At 33.8% G+C, this 15,809-nt stretch overlaps 1 protein-coding gene across 2 annotated transcripts; it reads left to right on the top strand.

The window, feature by feature from the left end:
* Positions 1–11,113: 11,113 nt before the first annotated feature.
* On the top strand, positions 11,114–14,691 carry LOC113763976 (protein ETHYLENE INSENSITIVE 3-like). Of its 2 annotated transcripts, none has more exons than XM_027307993.1 (2): positions 11,114–11,534; positions 12,389–14,691. In XM_027307993.1, the coding sequence occupies exon 2, from the start codon at positions 12,487–12,489 to the stop codon at positions 14,389–14,391; it is 1,905 nt and encodes a 634-aa protein (XP_027163794.1). In that variant the 5' UTR covers positions 11,114–11,534; positions 12,389–12,486; the 3' UTR covers positions 14,392–14,691. The 2 variants fall into 2 exon arrangements, with proteins under 2 accessions (XP_027163794.1, XP_027163785.1); XM_027307984.1 differs by having other exon boundaries at positions 12,324–14,691.
* The last annotated feature ends 1,118 nt before the right edge of the window (positions 14,692–15,809 follow it).

Below are 15,809 nucleotides of genomic sequence, written 5' to 3'. Positions count from 1 at the left end.
TCCGGCAGCCAGCTTTTTTTCACTTAAGTCTTCTCCACAGAAATTTCGTTATCCCAGTTGCCATCAGCTCCTCCGAAATGCCAATTCATCGCGATGTCCAGTTTCAACTTGTTCTTGCATGCCAACTACTTCTTCAGCTCCACAAACTGGATCCTCCTAGACACTTTCCTCCTCTCTTCTATTCACCAAGTACGTCTTCATCCACACGGAGTTCCATAGTCAAAACAGGATATGAAAAACCCCAGTGACCCGACTTCGTGTTCTCTTTATTGGGGCCCCTAATTCTACCGTTTAGAAGAATACGTCTTGCTACCACCTCACTTCAAAAAGCGCTGTCAACAAAGATTGTTTATAAGGAGATTAGTTGTAAAAATAACCCTTCTTTACATTGCACGAAAAGGATTTGAACCGAAATGAGTTTGGAATTAATGTATAAGAACACTCTTCTTTGTACCATTTGGTATCTCAATTGTCCCTCTAGATGGCATGTTCATTCGTGAAGGCTACCCATATTGCTGTGGTGACCATGTTATCGGAGATGAAGGCAAATCCCCTCATACTTCTAAACCCATTTCCATCTGTAGCAAATGAAAGAGCATCTCCTTGTCTAATTTTACTGTGGAATGAACCATCTTAATTTAAGCTTCAGACCTGCAAAAGCAAAGATTTGTTGCTGCTAAGGTGGACAGTCAACCAAGCAGCTAATTCTTTGTTGACTGTTCAAGCTGGCGAAGGAATGGCAAGACCTACGAGAAAGGCAAGAGCTATATCTTCCGAAGTAGACTCTGGTGTTTATTTCCAGAAAATAGCAATCCAAATGAGCTCTAAAATTCAGATGTGGCTTCCAGCAAGCGACTCTATGTCATGACTTTGAGCAGTATGTTAGAATCTTGTTGTCCATTTTTGCTCCACCTCGTCTTTTGAGGAGAAGTTGATTGTCTTGATACAACAATAGTTCATTGTTTTAGGTAGATGATAAGGGACAATCCATGACTCTCATATTATTGTCAACATGAGGAAATCCCAGGTGCAACAGGCTTTTGCCTCAGTAAGCAATCATGATTAACAGATTCCGTAACTTTGTGCAAGATTACAAGTGCAGCAACAGAGTCAATAACAGGGAAAGTTTTACAAGATTTGCTACCATAGTAACTAATAGCTAGCACAGTAAGATACTATCAGTGCTTATAATAATCAATTGCCGCATTAAGCACCTTGAAAAAAAAAAAAAAGTTGCAATGGTTAAAAGAGACGTGAATGAGAATGACTAGATTGATCAATTTTATGCGGAAAACCAAGTCCATAAAAATGAATCACCAGTATTAGTTAGTCCCTTTGTTTTATAAAGATGATTTTCTCAGATTTACTAAGTCTCTTAAATTAAAGAAGGTGCAATTCTTAATGAGTTGAGAAGCCAAAATTTCAAATTTTAGCTACTAGTTAAAAATAATATCAATTTTGAAAAAATATAAGGGATCATAATGGTTTTGAACGAGACTAAAACGGTACATTTTAAGTATTTTATTTGCAAATCTATAGTTCAAGTGATAGTCACATGACCTCTCCCCGTTATCTCTCTCTTAATTTCATCTATTGTCCTAAATTGGCCATTTCTAGAGAATTCATGAAGAAAATTGGTTTCTCATAATAAGATTTTAATCTACAAGATCCCAATCACAAGACACTAAAATTATAAATTTCTTTTACGTTCTTTATTGGATTTTGATGTCCACGTGCGATTCATGTGAGTCTTCCATTAACTCTCCTCAACTTAACATAAAAATCTACAACTTTTATGAAGATAGAGAGTAATTTGGTCAGCAGTAACAAATAAATGATTGTATTGTCCAAGACCCGAAGTATAAAGGACCAAAATAGTAAATTCCTCTTATATTATTAATATGCCTTGTGTTGTTTTTGGTGAACATAAGGGAACCAAATGTTAATTTTTTTTTAGGGAGAATTGTAATTTTGGTCCCCAATCTATAGTTCATGCGCAGAATTAGTCCCCAATCTATTTCAAAAATCAATTTTGGTCCCCAATCTATTCAATTTGTGCGAAAGTGGACAATTGATAAAATTTCTTCAATTTTAGTTGAAACTAAGTCATGTGAGAATGTTCTGGCACTTAAAACCCTTTTTTTCAATTTTTTAATTTCTAAAATGCATTTTTTTTAATATTTTCAACTTTCTCTTGACTTTTGTTTTATTAAACAAAGACATAAAAGGCTAAAATTTACTAATCAAGCAGTTAATAATGATTAGTGGAAAAAATCACATAATAAAGAAATCAGCAGAAGTACTCACAAGAAAATTGCCAACAATAATTTTCTTTCCCTCGCTCTTAGTCTCTCAATTATAGCATTCTTAGAGTTCATGCTTTGAAACAATTTAGGAATTAGAGCAGTAGATCTTCTACACATTTTCGGATCATGCCATTCAAAATAATTGCAACCTTTTCCTCCGTCACCCTTCACAACCAACATCATAAAGGTTTAGCACAAAGGTCAAATTCATCAACCAAAATAAAAAACAGAGACAACCATTCCTTCTTGACGGCACAAGTGAAATTTCTTCTCCCAGAATTGTTGTCTATCTAGGATGTAACCATTATTGCTCGCTGCTTGCAGTCACAATTTTTCATTGGTTCCATGAGGACCTAAATTGAGAATAGAAGAATTTCGATGCAAAGTTCTGCCCAATTCTTGCAACTTTCTGCCAAAATCAGCAATTTTTGTTCTCTGATTAGAAAGTGATTGAGACTCCTAGGTATGTTCTTGAGTTGGAAGAGAGAACATGAGGAAAGAAAGAAAGAGAGGACATCGATACCCCTATTTATTTTGTGATTTTTTCCACTAATCATTACTAACTGCTTGATTAGCGAATTTTAGCCTTTATGTCTTTGATTAATAAAAAAAAGACAAGAAAAAGCTGAAAATATTAAAATATGTGTTTCAAAAATTAAAAAGTTGAAAAAAGGGGTTTTTAAGTGCCGACACATGGTCTCACGTGACTTGGTTCTAACTAAAATTGAACAAATTTTATCAATTGCCTACTTTTGCGCAAAATTGAATAGATTGGAGACCGAAATTGATTTGCGCAATTGATTGGGGACTAGTTCTGCACATGGTCTATAGATTAGGGACCAAAATTACAATTCTCCCTTTTTTTTATTCATTGATGTAATGTGCACATGATATTCAAATAAACTCTCCCAATTGGGAATTCATGGGTTAAATTGTCTTGCTATAATAATTGAGAGGGACCAAATTAGACAAGATCCAAGGATAAGAGACTAAAACATTAAATACTTTCTTACTTATTTTGTTTAGTTTTAATGTCCCTGTGCGATTCACGTTAGTCTTCCATTAGCTGCATTCAATTTGCCGGAAAAAAAAAATCTTATGTTGGTTATTTTTTACGAACAAAAGAAATTAAATTGGTAGGTGGTTACGAATAAAGAAATAAATTAACTAAGACCCCAAAGATAAGAAATCAAAATAATAATATGCCGTTGTTGTTTGTGGCGAAATAAGAAATCAAAATAATAGGTGTTGATATCCCTTTATCGTTTGAGGCGAAATTGTATTATATTAACTTGGAGTTCTAACTAAGCGTAATTCTCAAAAAATTAGAACTTGCACTTTAAGCACGTTAATTATGATAATTACTTTAAGGATTAACCTTAAAGATATGAAGCCTCATGTATGCAAATCTGCTATTGTAAAATATAGTAGCACAATGGTGTAGGAAACGTTAATTCCTACTTTAGCTTATAACCATATCATTCATTTCAATAACACATCAACTGCCCATATAATTTCCAACAAAAAATAACAGAATGGCATCGTTAAATGTTTCAGAAACTTGTTGCAAGAAATTCTGTAGCTATGCAATATAATTTCAGTGAATCACATTTAGGACTTACAAACGACGGTGCTACTGATGAAAACAAGCTATAACCTGCCATAGACTTATAAAATGACCATTAGAAACTCATAAATCCACAAACTGAAAGTCGAAACTCTTGTGGAAAATGCTCTACGTACTACATCTCTTTAATGCAATTATAAAATAGAACTTCAGAAGCTAAGGAAGGTAGCAAAGGGACTGTCCCAGAATTACACGGGAAATGGCTTGAATACTCCTCTTTGGTATGACTATTGGCATCCAAAGGGAACCCTTTGGCAGTTTACTCTTCTCAAGTTGTAAGGCTCCTTTTGGCAGTGATGAGAATGCCAAGTTAGCTTATATAATCAAAGATGCTAGTTGGCTTAATTTGGCCTAGTGGAAGAGACAGAAGGGGTAAAGTTGCGGACTTGATAAGAGGCTACTCCTACCAACTTACTCCCTTTACTATAAGAACCTGATGCTTTATGTTGGATTCCTCATCCCATAGGAGTTTTTTCAGCTGATTCAGCTATGAAGCACCTAACAGTTATTGGCTCTAAACTTCCTTTGTATAAATCATTTTGGAGAAAGAAACATATATATTGCATGCAGAAAATGTTTGAATACTAAATATTGGCTTACTTCTTGGTTCATCATTGTTGTACTTGTGTGTGATTTGAGAGCTTGTATGGCAGTGCAGATGACTCTTATTTGGTCCATTTAATCTTTTCTTGCACCCTGCTCAAGTTTGGGAGGAAGTGATTATGCTATTCAGTTTATGTAGTTGCTGGGAATTGGGATGAAGAGCTCAACTGGATGATTACTCATTGTTTACAGAAGTCATCTATACATTAGTCAAGCGGACAAGGTCGCTTTTCTTGCTGCACTGTTTATCATTTCTGGTAATGCAGAAACCAGAAAATCTTGTGCAATTCTCTAGAACCTGTTCAGTATTTGGAGCATAAAATCATGAAGGATATAAAGGGAACTGTTGCAAGTTGGAGATATTTTATCACTTTTGCTGCGATTGGACATCATCAGTAGTATTTTTAGCTAGATTTGCTTGGCTTGTTCATTGTTGATATGACTGTCATTTCTGATGTACTCGGATAAGACTTAAGAGGTTTCCCCTCACCTGTGTTGTGTACTATTTTTATAATATTCCAATAAATTTAAGAGTAAAAAACCTGGAAAATCCCTAAACTATCACTGTTATACACTTTTGGCCCCTAATCTATTTTTTGTCACCGATTAGCCCCTGCAAAGAACTTCTAACTATTTTAGACATAAGTCCAACCAGAACCAAAGGGCATTTTTGTCCAACCCTAATTAAAAGCAACGGAACTTAATCAAAAGCATGAACAGCAAGAGTAGAAACCTTGAGAAAAGAAAACCCTTCATTTTCCTTAAATTTTTCATCAAATTTCTCCACAATATTCCCAAATTCATTAATTTCATACTTGAGGGGCCAAAGTTTCATCAAATTTTCATGTCCCTCTCAGGTATGAAATCAATGAATTTGGGAATTTTTTGAAGAAATTTGATGAAGAATTAAAAGAAAATGAACGATTTTCTTTTCTCAAGGCTTTTACTCCTGCTCTTGATACTTTTGATTAAGTTTCTGATGCTTTTTGATTAAGGTTGGACAAAAATGCTCTTCAATTCTGGCCGAACTTATGTCTAAAATGATTAAAAGTTGATAAACTATGCATTTTTTAATAATTCTGGGGTCATTCAGAGACAAGAAATAATCAGGCATCAAAAGTGGATAATGATAATAGTTTAGGGGCTCACCAAGTTTTTTATTCTAAATTTAAATGCTACTAAAAATTTAAAAATTATAATAAAAAAAAAAAGAAGGAACTCATATAGAATAGGTAATTTTCACTACTCCCTTGGGTTTCATCTAATTTCAAGTTATCCTCTTAGCTCTCAGCCAAAAAAGAAAAAAAAATCCCTTAGCTCATGATATGTGGTATGTTTGCCAAATGTGATGACTTTCGCTAATTTGACTAACTTGCAAAAACCAAAATATTTTTCAGAAGAATAGCATAAACATTTTTTCAGTTATGAAATAATAGATATATGATATAATCCTTATTCTTTTTCGGTATATTTAGTTAGATTTTAATGAAATGTGACCAAACAAGACAAAAGTAAATTGTAGTGCCAAATAAATTAAACCAAAAAAAAGATGTCCTTGTAAACAAATGAAGGGAGGCTTTTCTTTTTCTTTTCTTTTCTTTTCTTTTGTCTATCTCTGATGGATAGTAGACCAATTAGGAAAAAATAGTAACGAGGCCTGCATTGTCCGTCTCGAAATCCAGTAGACCTGCCATATCCAAATCCCAATCCGCTGTCACAACCAGAGTGTTTAAGCCTCAGTCCAGAGACACTTTTAGATAGGCCTATCTTCACCGATATATGGAGATTGATCCAAGTAAAATATTGATGAATCTAACAGAAATTATAATCAGAATATACACACACACATATTATCCACCTAAATACTTATTAAAATTGAAAGCAGGATGTTAAAACTGTAATTTAGACTATTTGATGGATGAAATTTACTCGTTAGTATTGCAACTAGGGTTACAAACAAATGGAGGTGACTCGCAAGCTAACTCGGCTAAAGCTCATCTCGAACTTGAGTAGGTTTGAATTTGATTTCGAACTCAAGTTCAAATTTTACATTAAGAGCTCGTCACGTTCAAACTCCAATTTGACATTTATGAAATTGAGCTAAGTTTGACTTGATTAGGTCAAAACTAAGTTCAATTTAACTCATTTGCAGTCCTAATTGCAACATGAGAAAGTGGTGATGAGAATTAACAAAATCAAAGTAGATTGAATTGAAAATTAGCCATCTACTAGATAGAATTTTTGAGTCTGAAATGGAAATATTAATTTTTGTTTTAAGATCAGATTAGATATTAGTGGGTAGTAAGTTTCCATAGAATACTAGCTTTGAGCAAATTATGTTGAGATTTTATTGGAAAATTTGCACATGCTGCAAAATGGCTATAATTTCTTCATATTAGTTACAATCTAGTCAAATTGTTTCATACTATTGACATTTCATGTACATAATAAAATATTTCACTCCAGACTAATTTTGCAAGGAAATATTAATTTGTCTAGTTGAATAGCATGCTTAGTACATTGTGCCTTTGTATGCATATAAGGAGCATAATATCATAGTGTAATTTTTAATATAACTATTGCACGCTCACAAATCATCTAATGCTTTAAAATTGTATTATATAGCTATTAATTTAATCTCTTATTGAATTTAATGTGGTCAATGAATAATTTTTACGTATATGATTAAGATGTCTACAATTAAGCTTCTTTAATTCAAGTGATAGATTTTGCAGGCAAATTAAAAGATCGTTCAACAGTCCTTCATGCGGGTGAAAGTCATTACAGAACAAAAGTGCCATGGCCTAACAAAATTAGGGTAAAGTTCTACTTTTTTATTGTTTTCTTTTTTCTTTGAAAAGAAATATGTATGACATGACATGAGTTATACTCTAAATAAAATAAATTTTAAAATGTCAAATTGTTTTTACTTATGCACAACTACTTCTTAATTAACAATAGTGCCACCACCAATTTAATATAATTATTAAACACGTGGTAATTATTTTGAAACAAAAAACATTCAAATTCGAAATGTAATTAATCCTTTTCCTAAAACGAAAAACAAAAAAAATAATAATGTAACTGAATTCAAATTTCAAAGCCTTATAATTAAGAAGTTTGAGTTTATTTCCAAAATAATCTTCCTGTCCAAAAATAATGCCAAAATGATTCACTTGCAATTTTTTTTGACAAATTTTATTCCCTTACTAATGTGTATATTCCCACAAACTCCAAACCCCCAAGTATGTTTCTACCCATTCTCATTATTGCATTTTGTTTCTCTATTTTTTGGCCCTCTCTCCTTTCTATTAGTCTTTTTTTTTTTTGGGTCTTCGTATAGAACCTAAGATATAATCAACTAAGTTTTAAAATTCAATCCTTGGTGATTTTTTAATAGTTCGAAATTCAATACTTTCTATATGCCACTCAAAGCTAATTAAGGTTGTTCTCTCTCTTTTTTATTTAATTATTGCACAACAACTACAAAACTTTTATGACATTTGGACTATTCTTAATGGTGGTTGATAACATATAATTTCTCACCTCATGTGTATAATAAAAGGCCAATGAGAAAAATTAGTTCTCTTCTACATCCATTAATTATGACTTGTGACATTTGAAGATTTAAATTTACCGAAATTATTTTCTAACATTTTATTTATCAGAATTAGTGTCTAACATGGTCACATGTATCCGTTGAATCTAGTATATTTATTGAATCTAGTAGGAGTATACTTTTATTGAATCTAACATATTTACAATGTAATTGTTGAAGATTATATTTTTATTTTATATAGTTCACCTATTCATGCTTCCAATTTCCCTTTTCCTTTTCCAATGAAAATTTTTTATTTCTTCCAATTATTTTATGTCAAATTTTCTTTTTTTCTTTGTGGGCCTGGTTTACTTAAAAGTGTCTAAGGGCATCAAACATTTAGTAGAAAATTTATTATATGTTAAAATTTATTAGAGATGGATAATCTTATACTTGACATGTCCACATACTCTCCAATATAGAAAATGTCAAAATTTTAGTTCATCTTAATTGACAATTTATCCACAGATCCAAGCAGAAAACATTACTATGGGAATAAAATATAAAAGCGCACCTCTTCGGGAGTTTTTATTTGAAAGAAGATTAGTTTGACAAAAAAAACTCTAAGAATTTTTGTTTACTATTCAAAACATTTTTCATTTAATCTTGTTAGCGAGTTTCACAGTATCATACTACCAAAGAAAAACAAATTCTGAAATTGACAATAAACTTTTTAATGGAAGGAATTACTCACAGAGTAGCAAAAAAGAAAATCGGCAAGGAAATTGAAGAACTATTGGCTTTATGGCCACTTTTAAATAAAGAAATCATCTAAAATTGACGGATGCAATTGAAATGCTAAATCATGAATCATGATCGAGATTCTAAATCTTTTACTAAAATGAAATTAGACATAATTTGATTTAATTTTGGTAAAAATAGAATCTAACATGCTTTCTCAAATGCACATTAACTCCCATCTCTATCATTATCATATTATTTTTTTCAAAGAAAATAAAAAGAAACTTCCATTTTTGCCAATTTTTTACTTTTTATTTTTAGAAAACGAGATTTATTATTATAACGAGAATAGTATACTTAAATATAAAAAACACTGATTAAGGTGTGACCTAATCATTTTCTATTCATATGAAATCACCAAGTAGATTTTCTTAGAACATAAGAAAGAAAAAAGAAGAAATTGATCTTTAATAGTTTAGAATATTATATAAAGAATTTTTATTGGTTGTCACGAAACTTTTGTCATATCTTTCTAAAGAGCAATGCTATCACAAAGAAACAATTTGTAAATTTAGAAGAAACTCATTAGTGAACAATAGAATATATGAAGAACCAATTTGCAAATTTAGAAGAAACTCATTAATGAAACGAGAGAATTTGAAAAATAACAAAGTAAAGCCATTTTAAAAAAAAAGTAGAATAAAGGCAAACTTATACAGCTTCAAAATTTTGTTGAAACTAAGAAATAAATGTGCGATTCAACAAATATTGGTAAAATGTGTTGAAACGTCAAATCTTAATTGCTCATTATTCTATTATGGGTCAAATTAGGAATAATGTCTTCTATTTGTAGTGCAATTAGGAATTATAATCTTTTAGTTCTAAATATAATTAATTTCATACAAATGTTGTCAATTTAGCTAGCCTAGGTAGAATCTTCTTTTTTCAAGGGATAAGATTGGCAGCCAAGTAGGATCTTAAATAACTAATACTATCAAAATATCATTAATTAACTCGCAATCACTAAATTTCTTTTTGTTACTCAAAAATATGAAGAAAATCTCATTAATTTGTTAATAAAAAATTTTAATAGTTGAAAACCGTTCTTTGTTGAATTTCTATTGGACTATGTAAATACTTCTTGCAGCATAAAAGTTTCATTGGTACTACCAACAAAAGAAAGAAAAATAGAACAAGAAATTAATTTGTTAGCCACAATACACTTAATAAATATACAAGATAAAACGCATCTGACAAAAGAAATCACGTAAAAGAACTAGAGATCTTTATTGCTATCTTATTTTAATGAATTGCATTGATATTTTAAATCATTGCAATCTTTAAATCAAATTAGATAATTTTTCTTTTATTTGTTGTAGAATTAAAAATTGATAAGCTTATTTTCCCAAACATATAATTAGTATTCCTTAAATAGCAGATTCTTTTTATGTCTCGAATGAGTTAATAACCTCTTAAATGATGACCATAATTTGTATCTGCTTCCTTGTCCCACAACAAATCTTTTTTCTAGAAAAATTAAATAACTAAAACCTCATTAATATATTAATTGTTGATAGCATTCCTTTCTACAATTTAGGACAATGAAAAATCTTTTTTCTTTTATTATATTACCAAGGCTTTAACAAAAGAGAAAATGGTTAATAACAAACTTTATATACGGACAATAGAAAAGCGCCTGGAGAAAGCAAAAAAAAAAAAAAAAATTGTATGGTGAATGAACCACGTATCTTTATTGCATTCTTTATATACGTAACTCGCGTAAATTTAATGACACGCACCGATTTGGTAAAGCGTAGTAGAAACTCGTAATCGCTAATCTTAGATCAAATTAGATATCCTTTTATTTCTTTGCAGAAGAACTCAGAAACTAATAAATTAGTGTCCAACAAATGTATAAGAAGTAGATTTTTTTGCCCAATGGAGTATAATAACCTTCCAAACAATACCCATAATTTCTCTTTGCTTCCATATTTCACCGTCCCATTTCCTTGCGGACTCAAAACGCATAATACACCAAATCATTTCTACCACCGCAAGAAAAAAGAAAAATGAAAAGAAGACAAACATGAGTTATGACCCACATTTTCTTCCCTTATCCTCTACCCCTAAATTTATTGCATCCTCGCTATAAAGACCAAACAAGATGAAGATGGAAGAACACCACAAGTCACACACACAACACGCACTACTTCCTCCACCAACACACACGGTCCCAACTCTGTCCCCTGCCTTAATTGTGAATTCATCTCAAAAGTCATTCACTCTTTTCTTTCATCTCCCAAAAAAACAAGTCCCCAACTCCAAAAACTCTTATCCCAATCCCAATAAACAAACAAGAATTTAGTACTACAAATTTAGCTCGACTCTCTTATCTTCATATTAGTTGTTTTTCCCGAATGAAGTTTTGACTGAATAAGTTAATATTTGTGCATTTTTTAGCGTTATCAGACTGCAGCAGCCGACACTTTTCACCTCCCAATACACCACCACGTAGTCTAATATTTTAATCAATATAAAACTACTTATATAACACTGTAACTCCACCACTTTGCCCCGGTTCCTCCTCTCTCTCACTTTCCTCTCTCTTTCCTTTGTTGGCTTTCTACTTTCTATCTATTTTGGTCCATGGTCTGAAGGGTCAATTATTCTTGCAAGGAGAGAGTGGAAGTTGAAAAAGAGTTGGGAGATGAACTCTAAGGTAACAGAAGTTCTTCCTTTTTTCTTGCAGAGTCTTGAAAATAGGATAAAAATGGTTTCTTGTGGCTTTTTTATGTTCAAGTTGAGATCTTTTTGTGTTTAGTATGCTTATGCTGGTTGTCTTTTTTACTGTTTTTGTGTGTCTTGTGGAAAGCCTAGATGGATTCTTGTATGTTATATGACCTTTTTTGCTTTATCATGCTGTTTTTTTGGTTGTAGTATTGGCCATCAAGCCTCTAGCTTTTGATCATATATGAGCTTTTTTGGTCCTTTTGATTTCTGGGTTTTGCTTGAATTTGGTCTGGCTTTGTTGTTCGTGTTTGTCTCTGATGGAAACAGTGTTCTTCTGAGCAGTTTTGTGGTATTTGGTTGAGGTTTTAGTGAATATCAAGGGTATATCAGATCTAGGGAAGTCTGTGAATTTGTGAATCAGGTTTCCTGATGTGGAATCTTTTCTCTCTTTAGTTCTATGGAAATAGTCGATTGGATTTTGGTGGATAAAGTTGACATGTGTCAGATCTGGGAGTTTTTTGGTGATTGGTTTTCTGTCATAGATGTAAAGATGATCTTAACCAGTTTCTGAAGGCTTCTTTTTACATGTTCCTTGCAGTCGGTATTCATGTTATATTTTTATGTTGACATGTTTGTAGTTGGCTTTTTCATTTGAACTTGATTCTGGAGTGGAATAAAATTAGCAGTGACTTATTTTTTGGTTTGATTAAACATTCTTAGTGTATAACTCTGGATCCATGCTGAGGGTTTGTTTTCACTTTTTGATCTATTTTTGCAGGTTGGTATGACTATGTGATATCTTATTAAAGTGTTAGGATATGTAATACTTGCTCTTTTCTGCAGGAGAATTGGTTGATTTAAGACTGAGGTTTATCAGTTGGATAACCTTAACAAGTCCTTTGAAGTTTGGTGTCAATTTTGAGAGTCTACTACCTTGAACAATGATGATGTTCGACGATATCGGGTTTTGCGGTGATCTGGAGTTCTTTTCTGCTCCACTCAAGGAAGCAGATTCAGCAACTCCTCAGGCTGAACCTGAATCAGACCCAGTTGTTGATGATGACTATACTGATGAGGAAATTGATGTTGATGAACTGGAAAGGAGGATGTGGAGGGATAAGATGCGTCTGAAAAGGCTCAAGGAAATGAATAAAGGCAAGGATGGTGTTGATGTGGCCAAACAGAGGCAGTCCCAAGAGCAGGCTAGGAGAAAGAAGATGTCAAGGGCACAAGATGGAATATTGAAGTATATGCTGAAAATGATGGAAGTGTGTAAGGCTCAAGGGTTTGTCTATGGGATTATTCCTGAAAAAGGGAAACCAGTAAGTGGTGCATCTGACAATCTCAGGGAGTGGTGGAAGGACAAGGTCAGATTTGATCGTAACGGCCCTGCTGCCATCGCCAAATACCAGGCAGATAATTCAATCCCTGGAAAGAATGAGGGCTGTAATCCTGTTGGTCCTACACCACATACTCTGCAAGAGCTTCAAGATACCACCCTTGGATCATTGTTGTCAGCCCTGATGCAGCACTGTGATCCCCCTCAGAGGAGATTTCCATTAGAGAAGGGTGTTCCGCCACCATGGTGGCCCACAGGGAATGAGGAGTGGTGGCCTCAATTGGGCTTGCAGAAGGATCAAGGCCCTCCACCTTACAAGAAGCCTCATGATCTGAAAAAGGCATGGAAGGTGGGTGTTCTAACGGCTGTGATCAAGCACATGTCTCCTGATATTGCCAAGATTCGCAAGCTTGTAAGGCAATCAAAGTGCTTGCAGGACAAGATGACAGCCAAGGAGAGTGCAACGTGGCTCGCCATCATCAACCAAGAGGAGACTTTGGCTCGAGAACTATTCCCTGATCGGTGCCCTCCTTTGTTGTCATCTGGTGGCAGCGGATCTTTCGCAATGAATGACAGCAGTGAGTATGACGTGGAAGGTGTCGAAGATGAGCCTAACTTTGACGTACAGGAGCAAAAGCCAAGTAATCTTCATCTGTTGAATATGGCAACCGACAGGTTTAAAGATAGGCTTCCTGTTCAGCAACAATCTCATGCAATTAAGGATGAAGTCGTAACCAATTTAGACTTTGCCAGAAAGAGGAAGCCAGCTAATGAGTTGGATGTCATGATCGATCACAAAATCTACACGTGTGAGTTCCTTCAATGTCCTCATAGCGAACTTCGCCACGGCTTTCAGGACAGATCTTCCAGAGATAATCATCAACTATCTTGTCCTTTTCGAAATTCTCCACAATTTGGAGTTTCGAATTTTAACGTCAATGACGTCAAGCCGATGGTCTTTCCTCAGTCATTTGTCCAGCCAAAGTCTGCTGCCCTGCCAGTTAATGCAAACCCACCATCCTTCAATCTATCAGGGATTGGAGTTCCAGAAGATGGGCAAAGGATGATCAATGACCTCATGTCATTTTATGAGTCTAATATCCAAGGCAACAAGAATGCAGATTCTGGGAATGCCGCTGTGATTAAAGAGCAATCTGTTCAGCAACCTGGGATGCAATGTCAATCTGACAATTACCTTCATGGCCAAGGGATAATGATGGAGGGTAATATCTTTGAAGATACTAATGTATCCAGCAACCGTTCTATTTTTCAGCAGGGAGATCGTTTTGAAGATACTAACATTCCAGCTAGTCGTCCCATGTTTCAGCATGGTGACCGGTTTGACCAGTGCAAGATAACAAGTTCTCCATTCAACAACTCCAATGAGAATTTCCAGTTCATGTTCGGGTCACCATTCAATCTACCTTCTGTTGACTTTACTGAAGGCTTGCCTGGGATTTCGAGGGATAATGCATCAAAGCAGGACCTCCCAATATGGTACCATTAAGAAAAGATTAGCTGAAATGAGTATCAAGTAGTCAGTCTTGGCAATCAATCAAAGCAAAGCTCGTTCCGGTGATCGGAGGGTTCATCAGATAATAGGTCTATCTGCTCTATAAGGTGGATTTTTAATCGCCAGAATATTATCTTAGTTTGTTGTTTTCCTTACATTGTAGTTATAGAAGTTGTAAGGGCTAGTCATGGTTGTAATAAACAGGTGCGGATGGTCCCGTGAACATTTGACCATGTTGTTGAAATTATTAGACTTTTAGATGATGTTATATATAAAATTATATATATCCTATTATCTGTCGTTTGCTATATTAATTTAATATATTGCTTTTGTACAAACCACAAGGTGGAGGAGGTATATGCCCCTCTGAAGTCTCCTCCACTTGGTGTTTCAGCCTAGTTGTATTTTGTTGAATGAGGTTTGAATGAGACTTAAATTCCTTTGTCCAGTCATTACCCTGTTGAATGGAAATAGTAGTTGGAAGGTGCCAAGTTCATTCCTCTTGCAAACAAGCTGAAGTGTGACATATGCTTTGTCTGCCAAGTGGAAAACAGTGTCATCTTCTGGCATCAGTCTTAGCTAAACTTTGATAATTTGATGTTTACTTCTACTCATTTGAGAAGTGAATTATTCAGGAATTGAAGTAGTAGGGTAGGTGTTACCATCAGCAGCTGGCTATTGAGGATTGATTAACATGGTAAAGGGCATTTGTCAGATTAATTATATGTTTGGAGTTTGAATTGCTCTTCTTTTCCTCATCTGCTGAAAATGAGGTCAAGGAAAGCCTACCTTTTCCTGATTTTCACTGTGCTTGGGAGGATCGACTACGCCAAAACAGCTAGCTTCAATCATACTTTTATGATGGCTGCCTAACTTTTGTTCTACGTTTTACTCTCTGTTGAATGGCATGGATCACAAAACTTTTTCCTAGGTAGTTCTTCTGTAGTAACCATAATGTTGTTATTTAGGAACTTGTCTAACAATTTTAATATACTTGAGGTCCTGTTTGGATCGCAGTTTTTTAGAGTTTTTGTAGAAAATATACCGTAACAATTTGATATATATAAAATAAAAAAGTAATTGAAAAATGTGTTCACTGAAAACGTAACAAATTTTTTATGGAAAATTGCTTTCCAAACAAGGCTGTAATTTTCTTGTAAAACTTGAAAATAGACCAGCCAAGTTCCAACACTTGGATTCATCTTGAGATGGACCACTTTCATTACTTAATATTTCTTTTCTTCGTGATGCTTTATTTTTTTCTTTTCTTTTGGAAAAGCCAATTTGGCTGATAAATAATTGAGTACTAACTGCGTTTCTTTAAGGCAGAATCAGAGAATCATGTTTGATTCTGACATTAGTAATAATATGCTTTTGACATCCATAAAACTAATATATACACTTAAGCAGCA

The sequence above is a fragment of the Coffea eugenioides genome, chromosome 1 (genome assembly GCF_003713205.1).
Source record: "Coffea eugenioides isolate CCC68of chromosome 1, Ceug_1.0, whole genome shotgun sequence".
NCBI lineage: Eukaryota > Viridiplantae > Streptophyta > Magnoliopsida > Gentianales > Rubiaceae > Coffea > Coffea eugenioides.
This window is presented reverse-complemented; position numbering and strand designations above follow the sequence as displayed.

Bases quoted from the DNA above. Each gene is read 5' to 3' on its own strand.
- LOC113763976 (XM_027307993.1), top strand. From the start codon at position 12,487: ATGATGATGTTCGACGATATCGGGTTTTGCGGTGATCTGGAGTTCTTT.